General features: G+C 36.4%; 1 protein-coding gene and 1 long non-coding RNA gene across 2 annotated transcripts in view; one reads left to right on the top strand and one right to left on the bottom strand.

Moving 5' to 3' along the window:
* LOC111559508 overlaps window positions 1-6,607 on the bottom strand; it is a 41,925-nt gene extending 35,318 nt beyond the window's left edge. Inside the window, exon 1 of the long non-coding RNA XR_002740504.2 lies at window positions 6,507-6,607. This is a non-coding gene — a long non-coding RNA (uncharacterized LOC111559508). The remainder of the gene's footprint in view (window positions 1-6,506) is intronic.
* Window positions 6,608-8,250: 1,643 nt separating this feature from the next.
* Window positions 8,251-16,276, top strand: part of MEOX2 (mesenchyme homeobox 2) — a 65,518-nt gene continuing 57,492 nt past the window's right edge. Inside the window, exon 1 of the mRNA XM_003982817.6 lies at window positions 8,251-9,125. Coding sequence (XP_003982866.1) covers window positions 8,612-9,125 — 514 coding nt within the window. The 5' untranslated portion in view covers window positions 8,251-8,611. The remainder of the gene's footprint in view (window positions 9,126-16,276) is intronic.

Genomic DNA, 16,276 nt, shown 5'->3' with positions numbered 1-16,276 from the left:
CTTTTGGATCAGTGCTATGGAAGAGAAATACAATGCAAGCCACCTTTGTGATTTTAAATATTTGAGTAGCTACTTTAAAAAGTAGAAAGGAAGAAAATTAACCTCAATAACATACTTTATTCAGTACAGTGTATCCAACAATTACCATTTTAAATTGCAATCCATATAAAAGCCTATTAATTTCACATGAAGTCTTTGAAATCATGTGAATTTCTCATGAAGTCTTTTAAAGCACATGTTAATTTGGATAAGTTACATTTCAAATGCTCAACAGTCACATGTTGCTGTTTCCAACCGTGCAGCTCTAGATACACCTTAAATTTATTACACATTATGTTCAGCATCTTGTTAGGTTCACTCAAAACCTTATCATATTTAATTCCTCATAGTATTCTTTTTCATTAGCAAATGAATGCACTCAGAATTAGAAAGTGATAGAGTTAAGGGTCAAACCAGTGCTCCCTCTTGCCTCTGGAAGTGGAGCAACGCTCTAGGCAAGTAGAGTACCATTGGGAATCCTCTGTAATGGAAACAAGAGGGATAAGAGCCCCAATTAAAGTAATGGCATTAGCGATTAACTAAGGGGCGCCTGGGTGGCTCAGTTGGTTAAGCTTTGGACTTCTGGTTTTCGCTCAGGTCATGATCTCAAGGTTCATGAGTTTAAGCTTGTATCAGGCTCTTCACTAGCAATGTGAAGTCTGCTTGGGATCCTCTCTCCCATCTCTCTCTGCCCCTCCCCCACTTGCTTGCTCGTGCTCACTCTATCTCTCTCTCTCAAAAATAAACATTAAAAAAATAAAGTAATGGCATTGGTAATTATAGAATTGTTACTATTCTACTTGAGGATAGATTGCATAATTGGGAGGCGTAAGAAGGGAAGGGCTTGTTGTGGGTGGGATCTTACTTCTGATTTGAGCAACTGAGTTTGCAGTGATGCTGTTTACAAAGAGACTGACTGACATGGGCCTTGTTAATCTGAAGTCGGATTTAGTAATTTTTGAACACTGGAATTGCCAGTACAGTGCAAGGAACCTTACCCACTTTTTTGTTTTAATCATATCTGTGTTACATTTGGTCACAAATACCAGATGGTAATGGCATCTGCTATTAAAAAAAAAAAAAATGAGTCTACAGGAAGAAATACACATGGATTGGCAAGTCTTTAATATTATTACAGAAAGAAGAACACCAACAGCTAATTCAGATTTATAGAGTGTAACATTTACTAGCTTCTGTGTGCTTCTTCTTGTCTTTTTTAAAGATACTTTCAACTTTGTCACCACACATACAAGAGTGGAGATTTTTACAGCATTTTCTAATTATGTGTTTATTTTTGGACCTGAAAAAACAATTCTAAGTGTTGCCACCTGGGCATCTGCCTTGGCAAAGTCTGTCAGATGAGGATATGCCATATACTTTGGAAAATCTGATCTTAAAAATCCAAAAGGCTTCCGATTTTTACCCTGATCAAATCATATTTTTAACTGAACAAAATAGGATATAAGATTTGACTAAGAACCAAACTTGGAATAATCCAGGCATTTCATTAGCTATTGACAGGTAATACTGGTCCACAAATGAGAGCTGTCATGAAACAAAATGTAAGAATTATCCTGGAAAGTCATAATTGTGCCATTTTTATCTCTCTGTATTTAACATATCAGGGAAATATTAAAGTTGTTTGTGGTAAGTAGAGGTTTTACTGTATTTGATTATGGGTGAAATTTATTTAAATTGACTTTGATTATGTCTCCATAGGAACATTAACTTCACTGTCGCCAGCACACATAATCATCCTTAATGAGTTATTTGCAGAAATGCTGTTGCATTTGTGCAACATATCACTACAGTTGCTCTAGATTAGAGGAAGAAACTCTCAGGTTTCCCATTACCATGTAGTCTACTTTCAAGATCAGTAGTAAGTTTTACTGTACTTTATCATAAAGTATTCTAACATTGTTTTGACCATTTGAGTCACATCCCTCTTTCCCTGTTCATTATTTATGCCTCAAGAATTAGTCATTAGAAACATGGAGTTGGAACAAGGTGGTTCCTGCCACTCAAGTCATTAGGCAAGGGTCATGCAAAATGAATAAGCCAAATAGGGGGAAAGACTTTTCTGTGTTATTCTGTGTTGAAGTTTCATCTCATATTTATGTGTTCTCACCTAATGTAGAGAAAGCTTCACTTTGATCGCAGGTCTCTGTACTTGGTGGAAATGAGTGTTAGCTGATGGTATGAGTAATTGCCTTATGCTGGGCCCTGGGCTCAGAACTGATACTCCTTCAGGGTTCTGGTTAGTGTTTGATTCTGTTGGAATCCCTTGTACTTTGAAGTGCTCTAAGATGCAGTTGGCCCAGTAGGTTTCTTGTTTTTCTTTTTTCTCAGCCACTGAAAGCTTTTGAAAACCAGTTTATTCCCTTCCCATATACTGTTACCCCAACTTAGCAGAAATCATTCTCTAAAAATAAATAAAATTTAGAAAAACAATTGACTACAATGAGTTTCAGGTTACAGATTTGTAAGTCAAGAAAGCACCAATTACTCAGAATTTCAGATACTCAGTAGCTTGCACATGTCTGGGCATTGACCCCCTCTGTACCTAAGTTTTACATTATATGTACCTGATTACTTGAAACTGTTTCTCAGCACAGTATTTTGTTAGTATCTCTTTTATCAAAAATATAAATGCCATGCATATGTTCAAACATAAACCTTTCTGATTACTTTTTTAAAATTCCAATTAAACTAAAACATGCACCTGGGACCTTTTTACCATTATTATAAATGTATGTGGCTTATGAATTACATATTTGTATTATCAAATATATAATTATTTTTCATATATTTAAGATTATCTTATTTTTCTGTCTTTTCACCTGCTAAACACCTTCTTCTGGTTTTCCCTTGGCCTATTTTGTGCTCCTGTCATCTTTCTAATTCCTTACATCAAGTGAGACAGAAGCAAATAGTTGTCATTTAATCATTTGCATTCTTGTTTTGATCCATTTTCATATGGCTATTACCTTGTGTAAAAATACTCTGTATTCTTAAAATCTTTTACACATCTGAGCTTATCAAGGTACTAATATTAACTCTTAAAAATATTTTATAATACCTCATGTGTTTTGCTTTAACTAAACTATTTTGTATAGTACACAGATACACATTTTTTTATTCCTACACACAAAAGTGTTGATATCAAAGGCAGCTGGTGTTTCTTTGCTGAGTTGGAATCATATAAAACTAGAGTGTGCAATTAAATATTTTGGGAGAGCCATACCAACACAGCTAAAACACAGAGAGTTTTAGTGATTCAAGCTCAAAATGAAAGAACCACTTTAAGAATAAAACATGCTACAAATTGATGAAGCATGAAAAATAAAAACACAGAAGAATAACTTACCATTGTGCCAGAATTACATTAGTCATGTTAAACTCTTCAAGTTGGAAAATTTAAAACAGAAGACTAAGGTTTTACCTATAATTCCCGTGTTTAGTTTCGAATGATTTTTTTCTCCGAGATTTATGAACTTGTTCTAAATTCAGTCCACTTAAAAGTATAATGTTGCTTTTTATGACATGGGAGAAATAAATGGTTTATTTCCCTTAAATTGTGGATAGAAACTTAATGCGTATGAGTTTGATGGTATAGAATATATAATGCATTATATAGCATTTCATTATGGAACTGTCTTGCATTAGTATGCCTATACTTCTTACAGCTAGGTATATAAGGGAGCCAACGTGAGATACATTTATCAACAAAAATAACATACAAGGTGAATGCAAATGAAAATGTAGGAACTGAATGTAATTATTTCCCATGTGCATTATAAGAAAACTGTTGAATAATTCTGGATTTAAAACAGGTGGACAAAAGGAAGTTCATTTAGACGTTTTTGAAATTTGAGAGGTGGTCGGTGTCTCTTCATTTTGACACTCCTTACATACACACCAAAGGATGATTAAAATGTCATAAAATGTATGTGGAAGGGAATTGGAATAATGAAAGATTGCAAATATTTTTAATTTTTAATTAAATCTTATGAATTTAAAATTATCACTCATAATCTGTATTTCATGATAGTGTTCTGAACATTATTTACTAGATGATACTTGAAATGAAGAAAACCACCAATTTATGAAAGAAAGAAAACTAAATGTAGGAAGAAGACAGAAATTAGGAAAACAAAGTATATTGGGTATTATTTCACACTTTTTTGAAATAAGGGTTAAATATTCATTTAGTAATATAGAAACATAACAAATTTATCGTGAAAGCACCAACCAGTGTTATGTAAAAATAGCAACTTATTTTAAAAATCAGTAAAGGTATATTGAATCACCTAATAATATGCATTATCCATAGCAAAATTGTTCCTGAAATACTACATTGCATAATTTCTGGAGAAGGGCAGTTCCTTAGTTCTTAAATATGGAGTGCATCATAAATCACATAAATTACCATTGAGTATTTAGCATATTTTAATATATTTTAAAAATTTTTTACTTCAGAAGAATGAACTGAAGGACAGAACTGTTAATTTCTTGGAGAAATATAGTAGAAAAAATATTTTTATGTACAACACAAGTTTCATAGACAAATTCCATTGTGATTTAATTTTCCATACATAAATTTGTATATCATGGCTATATGCTACCGAAGTAAATTTGTCTGGCAGATAAAATGCAAGACAAAGTTTATAATATCTTTAGCTAAAGATTATGCTTAATTTTAAATATTTTTCCCATCATACCTCATGACACAAATGTGCAGAAGAATGGCAACTCTTAAAAGAAGCATCATGATTCTTAAAATTTAAACAAACTTTTCAGGTTGCTTAATTTAAGTTCTAGTCTCTTTGAAATAAAATATCTTAATTAAACAAAATCTGCCTTTACTATTGAATATTGTTTTGTTAAGCAAAAGGAATAATACATGTACATATTTGTCAAATTTAAAGAGCCTAGCACATGCTTGAATAGTTTTGATTACTTTTTCTGGAAAAGACTAGCAGCTTACATTATTCATATATTCAAGCTCTTGTTATAAATGCACTGCTTGATATTAAAACTTTGCATGAAATACTGGTATTAATAGAATATTTTTCAGGAAAATTCAAATATATTATAAATACAGGATAAACACCAGACTATTTATAGTTTAAAATGAAAGCTACAAAAATTCTATAATACATTTTGTAATTTTTACCATTCTTCATAATATAATTAGCTATTAAATGTAAAAAGTCATCTTTCAATATTGGGATATAGATGTGGACACTGAAGTAGTTGTTATAGGGAATGTTAGGAATCTTTCCTGTTGTTAGGACATTTAAATTTTTTTTCCTGTGGCTTAGAAAATAAAAATCAATATTTTTTTCTTATTCCAAATGTTCTAGGAAGTGAAAATTTTGAAAAAAAAACACTTTATGGAATAATTAATATATATTTGGAAATTCCGAGAAAATAAAAAAAAAGTAATATTTAATACTGGACTGCATCAAGACCTTCTTTCTTTCTTCTTTGAACCACACTTTTTCAAGTAACATGTTTCTTATATTATGTTTTCTGTTAGAAATCTAGACTTCATCATTTTTACTGATACTGTGTTTTGGGTCTCCAATTAAAAAGACCTTTCCTGCTAGCTTTGTTTTAATTGTGTGCTTTTCAAAGAGACTCCTTTTTCTAATCTTTTCTAACTTTTCTTTCCCAGTCTTCTAGCCCCATAGTTCCAGAGGCTGACTGACTGAGGCAGGTTGTAGAGAAATTTCTGGACATGTTGTTAACATCTGACACAGTAAGTGAGAAAAAACCAGCACAATCACTGGACAGGTTCAAGGAGAATTGGCAGCTCCTGGAGATGAAAAGTTTGTGTTTGCTACTTACTAGTTACCTGAAGCACACTGGTTAAATTCAAACCCATTCATTTCCCAATTGCTTTGCTCCCTCTAAACCACTGTAATGGAAACCAAAAGGGGACCTTTATGGATGTTTTTTTGTTGATCTGTGTAGATCCAGTGTATCTTTATTTAGTCCGCCTTGTCTGACATTCTCCATAATGCTTTTAGTAGACACCATTATATTACGTAAATATTTCTGGTTACTGTTTATGGAGATGGTTGCCTAAATTTCTCCTTGGATAAAGCCTTTAATGCATTCACCCATAATCCCTATAGAGGAGCTACTCAAGTTTGGGAACTTTAGTGTTGCTCTTTGTACTTCAACTTTTAATATCAGAGCACATATTGAAACCATAAACACAATGAAAATTCAAAAAATATTCAGACCATATTAGAAGAATATACCCCCTCCTTTTTTTTTTATCCTTAAAGAGCCAAGGGCGTGGGGAGTGGCAGGAAGAAACATTCTTAAGATCTAAGCCCTGGACGCCATCCTGGGAGTGCTTAAACCCCTTAGAAACGTGCAACCTGAAGAACACCCCCTTTCGAAGTCTAAAACAATATTAGATTCCCAAAATGTATCGGCAAAGAAAGTCTTACCGTCAAACGCTTGCAGCAGGTTCCAGCTCAAACCCAGACTGAAAAGCTGAGCAGCTGGTGAACAAAAGTTTTAGCTTTTTTTTTTTTTTTTTAACGAAGTCTGCAAAACTAATTTCCCTCAAAATAGGGCTCAATTTCCGTTAAAGAAAGCAGCGCTTACAAATCTCAGAATTCCTGATCACCCCCACCACATCCCACCTCTAAGCAATGGAAAACAATTCGAACTTTCACACGGATGTAAAGGTTTATTGAGAGGCCACTATTCTGCAGTAGGGCTTAAAAGACAAGAGAGGTAGGCTGAAACCTGAGGGACCGGTGGAGGGAAAGGTTCCGCCTTGGGGACACTTCTCAAAGATTCATCAATACTTTTTCCTAATCCAAACCAGATGGCTGGCTTGGTTTGCTGTCCTCATTAATCCCATTAACAACTTCAAAGACCTAGTAGCCATCCTCAGGACACCTGAGACAATGAAAATAACGGGGTTACACTGCTGGTGGCATCTTGAGGGTCCTGGGCAGTATAGGTGCGCGCGGATCTTCTGATGCCACACGTCCCAGGCAGGACTTGACTGTTCCTGTAGCTCATTAAGTGCGGCTTGCTTGCTTGCTTTGTGTAAACGACTCTGCCCCCAGCAGACAGTGTCACCCCTCAAGCAAGTGGCAGTATTAAAGACCAGCCGTCGCTCATACTAATTAACTGGCGGCAAGTTTTCTAACTCATTTTGTATGATGCAAGATTGTAACCTGGGAGACCTGAAGCAGCACCCAGGTTTAGTGAGCTTTGGTGGATATCAAAGCATAAAATTTCCCAGTAAGTGGAACCATGGCGGTTTGCTGGGGTAGAAGCTGTACCATTAGCTGATTTAGTTTTCAGCGGAAGAGGGTGAATTTATGGAGGGAGGTGAGGAGACCTGGGCTGGCTCCTGAGGGGAAAGACTGAAAATGTGCGTGCCCTGTACACATCACATGTTACCAGGACGGTATCACTTCGGATTTTCCTGACCGAAGTTTTGGGTGGACAAATGGCTAGGAGATTGACTCGGACCAGGAAAGCAGGGCGAAGGACATTGTGCAAAGCAAGGAGGACATATTCGGAAAGCCCAGGAAGAAAGACCCCACCTGGCACCGCAGGTGAGGATGCCCGCGTCTCTAGATAACTGCAACTCTCGCCGCTCCTCGGTTTTCACCTACCCCACCAGGTTTCTCTCTTTTCGCGCTGTGAATAGCGCTTTTCTGCCGAGAAGAATTTCCCAGAAACCTCGGGCGCCAGATACGAGCCCATTAACAACCCACCCAGGGACGACAGCTGCGAAAAGCTAGACGCGCCGCTGCGCCCAGGGCACGCGTTGATGTAGAGTTTGAGACACTTCTGAGCGCTCGCCAGGCTAGCTCTGATCTTTTTCCTTAACCCTACTTCCCCTTTCGTGCTCCTCAAGAGCTAGCCGTACCCCTAGCTATCCTGCAGGTGCCAGTGCCCAAGTGGCACTGACAAGACATCTTTCTCAAGAGAAGGGAGAGGGCCGGACACTGAGTGCAGAGTTGGGGTGACGTGCGCCGCGGAGCACCTTGGCCGCCGGGCCCGGGAGGGGAGAACCGCTGTACGCCCGGGCTCGGGTTTAGGCGCCAGGCGCGCCGCTTGCAGCCTTGGCGGCTGGCAAGGGCGGGCGGGCGTGGACGCACTGCGTGCGTCCAGCGGGAGATAGGAAGTGGAACAGGGAGCGCGTGGCGCAGACTGAGCGGGAGTTTTGGAGGGAGTTTGCATGTGGTCAGCGCCGGGCTCCTAAGCCAGCCCCCAGCTCACATTACACTCTATTTATAACCTCTCAGAGCCGTTTCCCCCTGAAAGCAGTTCTCTGGGACCACCTTCTTTTGGCTTCAACCTCTCCTACTCTTGACATCTGAGTAGCTCGAAGGGAAGCTTCTCCAGGTCCGAGTGTTTATATGTAAAGGAGTCTGGCCGCTAGGGCTCAGGACCGGGATTATCCGAGCTCTGCAGAAACGGCTATTTGGGAGGGGGAAAACACGATTTCTAGTGAAAAGTGACAGGGTGGTAGCGTTTGGAACCATCGTGAAGTCTTCTGCCTGGAACCTGAGACTTGCATGCTATGGAACACCCGCTCTTTGGCTGCCTGCGCAGCCCTCACGCCACGGCGCAAGGCTTGCACCCGTTTTCCCAGTCCTCTCTCGCCCTCCATGGAAGATCTGACCATATGTCCTACCCCGAGCTCTCCACTTCTTCCTCGTCTTGCATAATCGCGGGATACCCCAACGAGGAGGGCATGTTTGCCAGCCAGCATCACAGGGGGCACCACCATCACCACCATCACCACCACCACCACCACCAGCAGCAGCAGCACCAAGCTCTGCAAACCAACTGGCACCTCCCGCAGATGTCCTCCCCCCCGAGTGCGGCTCGTCACAGCCTCTGCCTCCAGCCGGATTCGGGAGGGCCCCCGGAGCTGGGGAGCAGCCCGCCGGTCCTGTGTTCCAATTCTTCCAGCTTGGGTTCCAGCACCCCGACCGGGGCTGCGTGCGCGCCAGGGGACTACGGCCGCCAGGCGCTGTCACCCGCGGAGGCGGAGAAGAGAAGTGGCGGCAAAAGGAAAAGCGATAGTTCAGGTAAGGGCGCGCCGGGCACTGTCGGCGAAAGGGGGCGGGGAGATGACTGGGAAGATTCTCACACTACTGTGAGGAAGCAGGGAATATGGTATACGTCTTGCCCTGTCTGGCTCCCCGCCGCCAGATTCGGTGGGGCTGCTTTCGTCCTGTTACTTGGGGGGCACGTGTTTCTCCAAGCGCAACCCTGCAGCCAACGGCGTTAAGCTCTCCAAGGTTCCAACTAGTTTACCAGAGGGTTAAGAAAAAAAGGACAAGTGACAGTATGTGAAATCGATTGCGAAGCGTGACCTTCCATCTGAGAGGTGGGGAGGGGAGTGCACCCTGGGATGCAGCGTCCGCTGGGCGTGCGTGCGGCTGCCGCTCCTTGACTTTTCCCTTGCAAGTTCCCGACTACGAGTGGCTCGATTTTTCCCATCGTTAACTGGATTTCCAAATTATTGCACAATATTTGGAACTTGCAGTGGAACTTGGCAGCACGTATGAGAAAAAAAAGTTTTAGTTTTTTTTTTTATTATTATTCTGATTTCAGAGTTCTTTAAATAGCACCCTATTCCAAATGGTAAAAATTTCCCTTTCTTGGGGAAGAAGACAATCTAGGAATTCAGATGATTTTAAGGAATGTGTCAGAGATTGGTAAATAAATACATGATCAAACTCTTGAGGAAAAAAACGATTTTTTAATCGTAGTTGTGTTCGTGTGGTGCTAATCTAAATAGAATCTCTGAGTTGCCAATGTGGAAAGTAAGCTCTCCTCCAGCTGAGTATTAGGGGAGGCAAGTGTTTGGAAACACACAGCAACCGGGGTAATGTTGGTTCTCTACGTGCTTGAGGCTGGTGTGCGAGGGTGCGCGACGGAGGCGCTGATCTACGTGGGCATAACTTGAGTAGCCACGCAAAAGGGAACTTTACTAAACGTAGATGCTTGAAAGCATAGACTGCCAAGTAAACTGTAGCAGTCCCGACGAACTGAAGTTTTTCGGGCAACTCCTTAAGGCCCTTAACAATCTGTACGTTGTGAAATTGTTAAAAGATACTTTACAATTAAGAGAGTTGTGAATTTTCTTCTGTAGCTATTGCAACCTGCGTTCCAGCTTTCTGGAAAGTGTCATTGGGTCAGTATAATATTTACGTAGTGTTCTTCCTTTGCGGGATTGATTTAACAAGTCCTAGAAGGTAACTGCAGATATTAATGTGAAGGATTGGAACGTGTTTGGTTTTTGTTTTTGTTTTTGTTTTTTATAACGCTTTAGGTAAGATCCCACGTAAATGGCAATTTGAGCCGCATACTTCATATGCCTTTGCAGCTGAGCTATCACTGGTTCTTCAGCGTTAGCCTGAGATACATTCTTCTATCACAAACTTAAAATCCAGCTTCTACTTTTCAAGGTCAGGGGTGAACTTTTAATGCTCCATCACAAATTAGTTTATATGTTAGAAACTTACCAGCAGTATCATTCATTTCTAATGGTTTTTACTAACTGTAAGTGAAACTCTCTTAAGACAGAGTTTAGAGGTTAACCATGAAGGTTTCCATCTTCATTTTTTTTTTTTTAAGTCAGTTTTAAAATAGTGTTCATGTCTTCAGCTCAGCATTTGATATCAATGTAACTTTTTTGGAAGCAGATCCCAGTTCAGGTTGGTCGGTCCATTTTGGCAATTCACAGAATCTCTTACTGTTCATTTAACTTCATGCAGTGAAAAACCTATGATGGGCTGTTCCTTATGTTTCCTGAACTGAATCAATGCACCTACGCTTCTTCGGGTAAACCGAATTTTCATATAGGCACATATTATTTTGGTCAGAGGGAAATAGAGAAAGTGAGATTCAAGAACAGGTTCCCTTGAATTATTGTGATAAGTTTCTTAAGAAAACTAATAGTGCTATCCTCTTTTGGTGGGAAATAACCATATAACAAGCTAAGTTTATATTTGTATGTTGAAACTAATTAGCGTGCTGGAAAAACAAGCACAAAAATCTGCATCAGCTACAGAAAGTATTAATAGATGAGGTCTTGAGTGGGAAATACAGTTAGTCATCACCCAGGGTAGAATCACTGGGGAGTTAGGATGAGCGTTTTCCATTCATGCTGGGACATTTTGAAAGAACTTTTTGACTAACTAAAAGGAAAGATGGTGATGGTTTTCAGTTAAATATATGCATACTCATTAAAAATAAAATTTGATTTGGCAGTTTCATTATTTGTGTTAATATTTGTTAGATGTTTAGATAGATTTAGATTCAAGATATCTTTCTCCTGTGATATTTCAGTTGGTCTTCCATATTAATGTTTACAGTTACTTCATATCATAGTATTATAAGGGCATCCTGATCCAGTGGAAACTAAAGCAATGTAGAAAAACACTATAATTTTGATATGTTATTAACATGTATATCTCATATTGCTTGTAGCACAGTTTTAATATTTCAATATTTTTAAAAATTAGATTAATTTCTGAACTCTTGAAATTTTAAAATTGTATCATGAATAGTAGAGACCACTTATATTTTGTTAGAAAGTTTATAATTACTATATGTTTATAATTGAAAGTAAATGTAGTACACAAATCCAAGGCAAAGTCAGAACCAAAATTCTGTATCCTTACTTGTAATATCCAGATTGTATGTGTATGTATATGTGTGCATGACCCTGTGAAATTCGAATAGAATTTTAAGCAGCATAAAATATTGAAAAATGACCTGAATTTTTATTCATCGTAACGATGCAAAAACTATAATATGTAACATTTTCCAGTGTGCATTTACTTGCATCCCCCCCTCCCAAACACACACATATGCAAACTCAAGAAGCTTAAGTGTCTAGAAACAACTATTTATGGACTTTGGGCTTTCATTATAGTTTATTGACAATTGAAAATAGCCAAGTTTAATGGAGAAGCACATTGTTATTTTTTATATGTGTTAAACATTTTTGCAACTTTGAACCTCCTATGCTTTCCAGCATTATTAGCAAAGCCAACATCTGTGATGTCTTCAAAGGAACTCTTAAAAATCAAAACTTTACAACTGCACTTAAAACAATCTATACAAAGCAGGTGATTCTGAAAAAAATGTCTATAAATAGTGTGAATTACTTGGCTTCAATTACATTTGATTGTTCTCCAAGCAATGTAGTAATAGGTATAAACTGTCCACTTTTAGTTAAAATAATGAAAACAGGTTAGTCAATTTAACTTTACTTTTTATGCAGGCAATATACAGTGTAAATATGTAAATATTTCTTATTCAAATTAGTTGAATAACTACATATTTTATTAAAAAATCAAAATTATATTTAAAAAGAAGGGAGGTTTGGGGATGTGGATTTTATAAGGTTTGGAATAATATTAGATTCTTGTAAAATTAGAAATATTTATAGTTACAATAATCATAAAATATTTGTTATCAAATTATATCTGCCTATATGCTTGGCTATGCAGAATGACAAGCAAGTATTACTTTAATAAGCTGGAACTTAAATACAGAGCAATGTCTTACCCACTCTAACTCTGGTACCGTATTGTGATTTTTTCCAGATAATTCAATCATGTTTTATGAAAGGAAGAATAATTACTTTAATATTAATATCTCTATGTTACTGGACTATGGCTTTTCAGCATTTGTTTTAGAATTAAAAAAAAGTTTATTGGATCTTGATAATTATAGAAGAATATTGAACAAATTAAGTGTCTCAAATCTATGGAATAAAAAAAAAATGTCATTTAAGTCTTTTTCTTAGAGTGGTAGATTAATTTTAGGTGTGAACATTTTAAAATGGTGACCTGACATAAAAAGTTCTAAGTACCATTGACCTCCATGAGTGTCTCAAATGATTACACTCAAAAGTCAAGACCAGCATTCCCTTTAGAATTAAGGTGCCTTATTGTTGAAAGTTAGCAATGAGTGGAAGGAATAATGCAAATAAAAATGGAAATGGTTTTGAAATCTTTGTAACAATCTTTATTTATAGTTCATTTGAAAAAGAAAAACATTAAATACTTGCCATGGTACTGCTAAAACTTTCATTTGGGTTAAAAACCCAGTGCTGAATATTTAAAATTTTAATATTTACTTATAGTAACTTTCAATGGAAACCATTAAGTTGGCACCCTGTAAGGTGATCTCTACTAATAAACTGAAAAAAGAAAAAAAAAAACGTTTTAAGTATATTACCCTGTTTTCCCTCTGTGTGATTTGGAAACATGGACCCTTCATCAAAGCATTGGCATTTATAATAACATAATGTTTACTATAGGTTCTAAATGTTCTAAGAAAGTAATTTTATACAAAAAGTGAAATCGCGAAAGCAGATAAAGTTTTCCCCTTAGATCCAGGGAAATTTGAGAGACTAATTCCATATTTAATATAAAAATTAACTTTTTTTTTAATTTGAGAAATAACTTGTATATGAATTAATAGCTGAATAATGTAAAAAGTCTCACATATAAATCTATTACATGTACCTGGCCTGGTAATGGTGCCATTTTTATTCATTTACTATATTAAGACATATATATGCTGTGCAATTTTATTAACTGTATTAAAAATGGCAGCCAGAAACAAAGATGTGAGGACTTTTTAGGTTTTCATTTCAAATGAGAACTTAAATATAGTAGGATAATGTATTTTAGTTTTTACACTGTGTTCACTTAGGTAGTTATTTCTAAAATTTCAGAGCGTGTCTCTCTTCTAAGCATTGCTATAATGATTATAAACATCTATGAATGATGCATGCTAAGAATGGGAAAATATTAGAGAATAAAATACATTTAGGAATTCTTAATATTTGTTGAGTTAATAGTTGTGGATGATTTATCTCTCTCAAATTTTCTATATTTTTACCATAATGTTTTTTTATAATAGTAAAATATTTTCTGGGAAAATATATTAGCACATGAAGTGAGCCTATCAAGAGTAGCATTTTCCCCCCTTGATTGAAATCATAAAATAAGAAGGATTAATTCTTGAGTGGCCAGTTAAATTATATTTCCTGCATTATGGTACTTGTGACTGATTCTAGTGGTTAAAATAAAAATAAAATTAAATTAAATATTAAAAAAAAGGTGAAATACTAACCAAGACCAAAGTCCGCAAATTAGAAATTGAGGTAGATATGATGTATTTCCTACTTAATGTATTTAACCAATAAAACACATTTTATTGTGACAACTTATTTCTCCGTATTCTGTGCTTTAGTCATTAGTATGGCTTAGTTATCAATAATAAGCTTTCTGTAAAGGTTGTAAAGAAAAGGAAGCACTAACAATTTTCCTGTTTTTGTTATGATGCTCTTATGACTATCTGGAATAGTTGTATTAAACTAAAACCCTCACGCAGGGATGGAGGAACACCATAAAGAAAAGTCAGTGGCAACATTCCGCGCTACTCCTAAATCTTAGTCATCGGTGAGGTTCAAAATCCAACTGGAGAAAACCTTGCAGAATATTTTATTGCTCTCATGGAGCAAAACTTACAATGGTAAAGGTCATTTAGGTCTCAGCCTTCAATTTGCATTACCTATGTGGAAGCAGAATTAATTTAAGTCTAATGCCCCTTTCTCTAATGGTTTCCACTTATGTTATAAAAGCATAGGGAATTTATTTTCCCTTTCGGTAAGTTGTGTTTGATAGTATTTTAAGATACAAAATAACCAAAAATATGTCTATTGATCCATCTGTGTAAATTTGAGACATAGCTTTTAAATTTAGAGTATTTCTATTTGAAACCTTTTGATATATTTGTTACTAAATTAACAGAAAGTTACTTGGTAAGAGTATGCATTCATATGTGGTCGAATGGGTCAATTATTAATTTCTCTGTTTAGAATTTTAAATATGTAAAAAAGTTTCTGATTATTCACAAAACTTTCATTTATGATGTTACATTTTCCACAGCAATATAATATTTCTGAATTTACACATTACTCTGTAAATTTGGTATCGTGTATTAGAATACTGGTTTTCATAGGGTTTGAAAATAATTTATGATACACTTTTTTTATTTCTTACATGTGCATATGAATGAGAATCATCAGGTAAAATCTGTATTATATGAATACATTCTTGGGAAGACTTTGTATGAAAGAGAGGAAAAATACTTTCAGAAATAATCAGCTCTCTTAGGTCTAAAAATTAATAAGTCTGATCTTAACCTATATGATATTATTGCTGTGCTTCTTTAAAAAGTTAGCATTTCCTAAAAGTTTAATCATTCTAAGCTATTTGTGTATTTTGGTGACTTAATTCTTATATCCTTAGAATTTTACTTTTACTGTAACAGTTTACAAGGGAATAAGTGATAGTGATAAAACCGTTAGGGTTTTGATTACAGATTTAAATTAAAAAATCATTGCTCTTCAAAATTTCATAGAAACAACTCAATTTGAATGTTTCAAATGTATTTAAATGTCCTCTTTGTTTTCATAAGCTTTCTTTCTAATATGTTTTAGGTATGTTTCTTGAAGCTTGGGTGAATTAGATTGGCTGGAATTATGAATATAAGGAGTTATTTTTTCATAGTTATTAGTTTCTACTGTGTTTTAGTAGAAAGGTTAGTGGGGAAGAGAAAACAGGGAGGGTGCTAAATTAACTAGGACATGGCAGCTATTCTTCAAGCACGCTTTTAAAAAATCTGTTTATGTGAAGATATATATGTATAAACACACAATAATAAATTGGTAGAATTCCAAACTTAATTTCTTGATAAGAGATCATCTGAAGTGGAGCATCCACATTAGAGACCTCAACATGATGTTAAATGTTCCAGTTAGAAAGTAAAATATTAGGTTTGAAACGTATACAGCTGTGTGGAGAGTCCAACGGGCCGAAGCTGGTAATCAATGATAGTCATTAAAGTCAAATCTGCCAACTCCCCTGCAGTTTTTGTTTTCTTTTGTTTTTCTCTTCCTCTAGCTCATTATTCTCCACACACTTCAAGAGATCCCATAATGCTCTAAGAAAAGAAAACCCTTCAGTTATCTTACATGACTGTGGGCAAGAAAATGATTAAGATGAAGTCATCTCTCTCTCAGGCTCTGCGGAAACGTAGAGGAGGGTCCAGCTTAGGCGGGTGGATGCCAGTAGAATTTTAAAGGCCTGGAATTTTGCTCTTTGAAAATGTAGCCTTAAAGCTTTGCCAGAAACGACACCCAAAT

Source organism: Felis catus, chromosome A2, assembly GCF_018350175.1.
Source record: "Felis catus isolate Fca126 chromosome A2, F.catus_Fca126_mat1.0, whole genome shotgun sequence".
NCBI classification, from domain to species: Eukaryota; Metazoa; Chordata; class Mammalia; order Carnivora; family Felidae; genus Felis; species Felis catus.
Note: the sequence above shows the minus strand (reverse complement) of the source record. Positions and strands in the feature narration are given on the sequence as shown.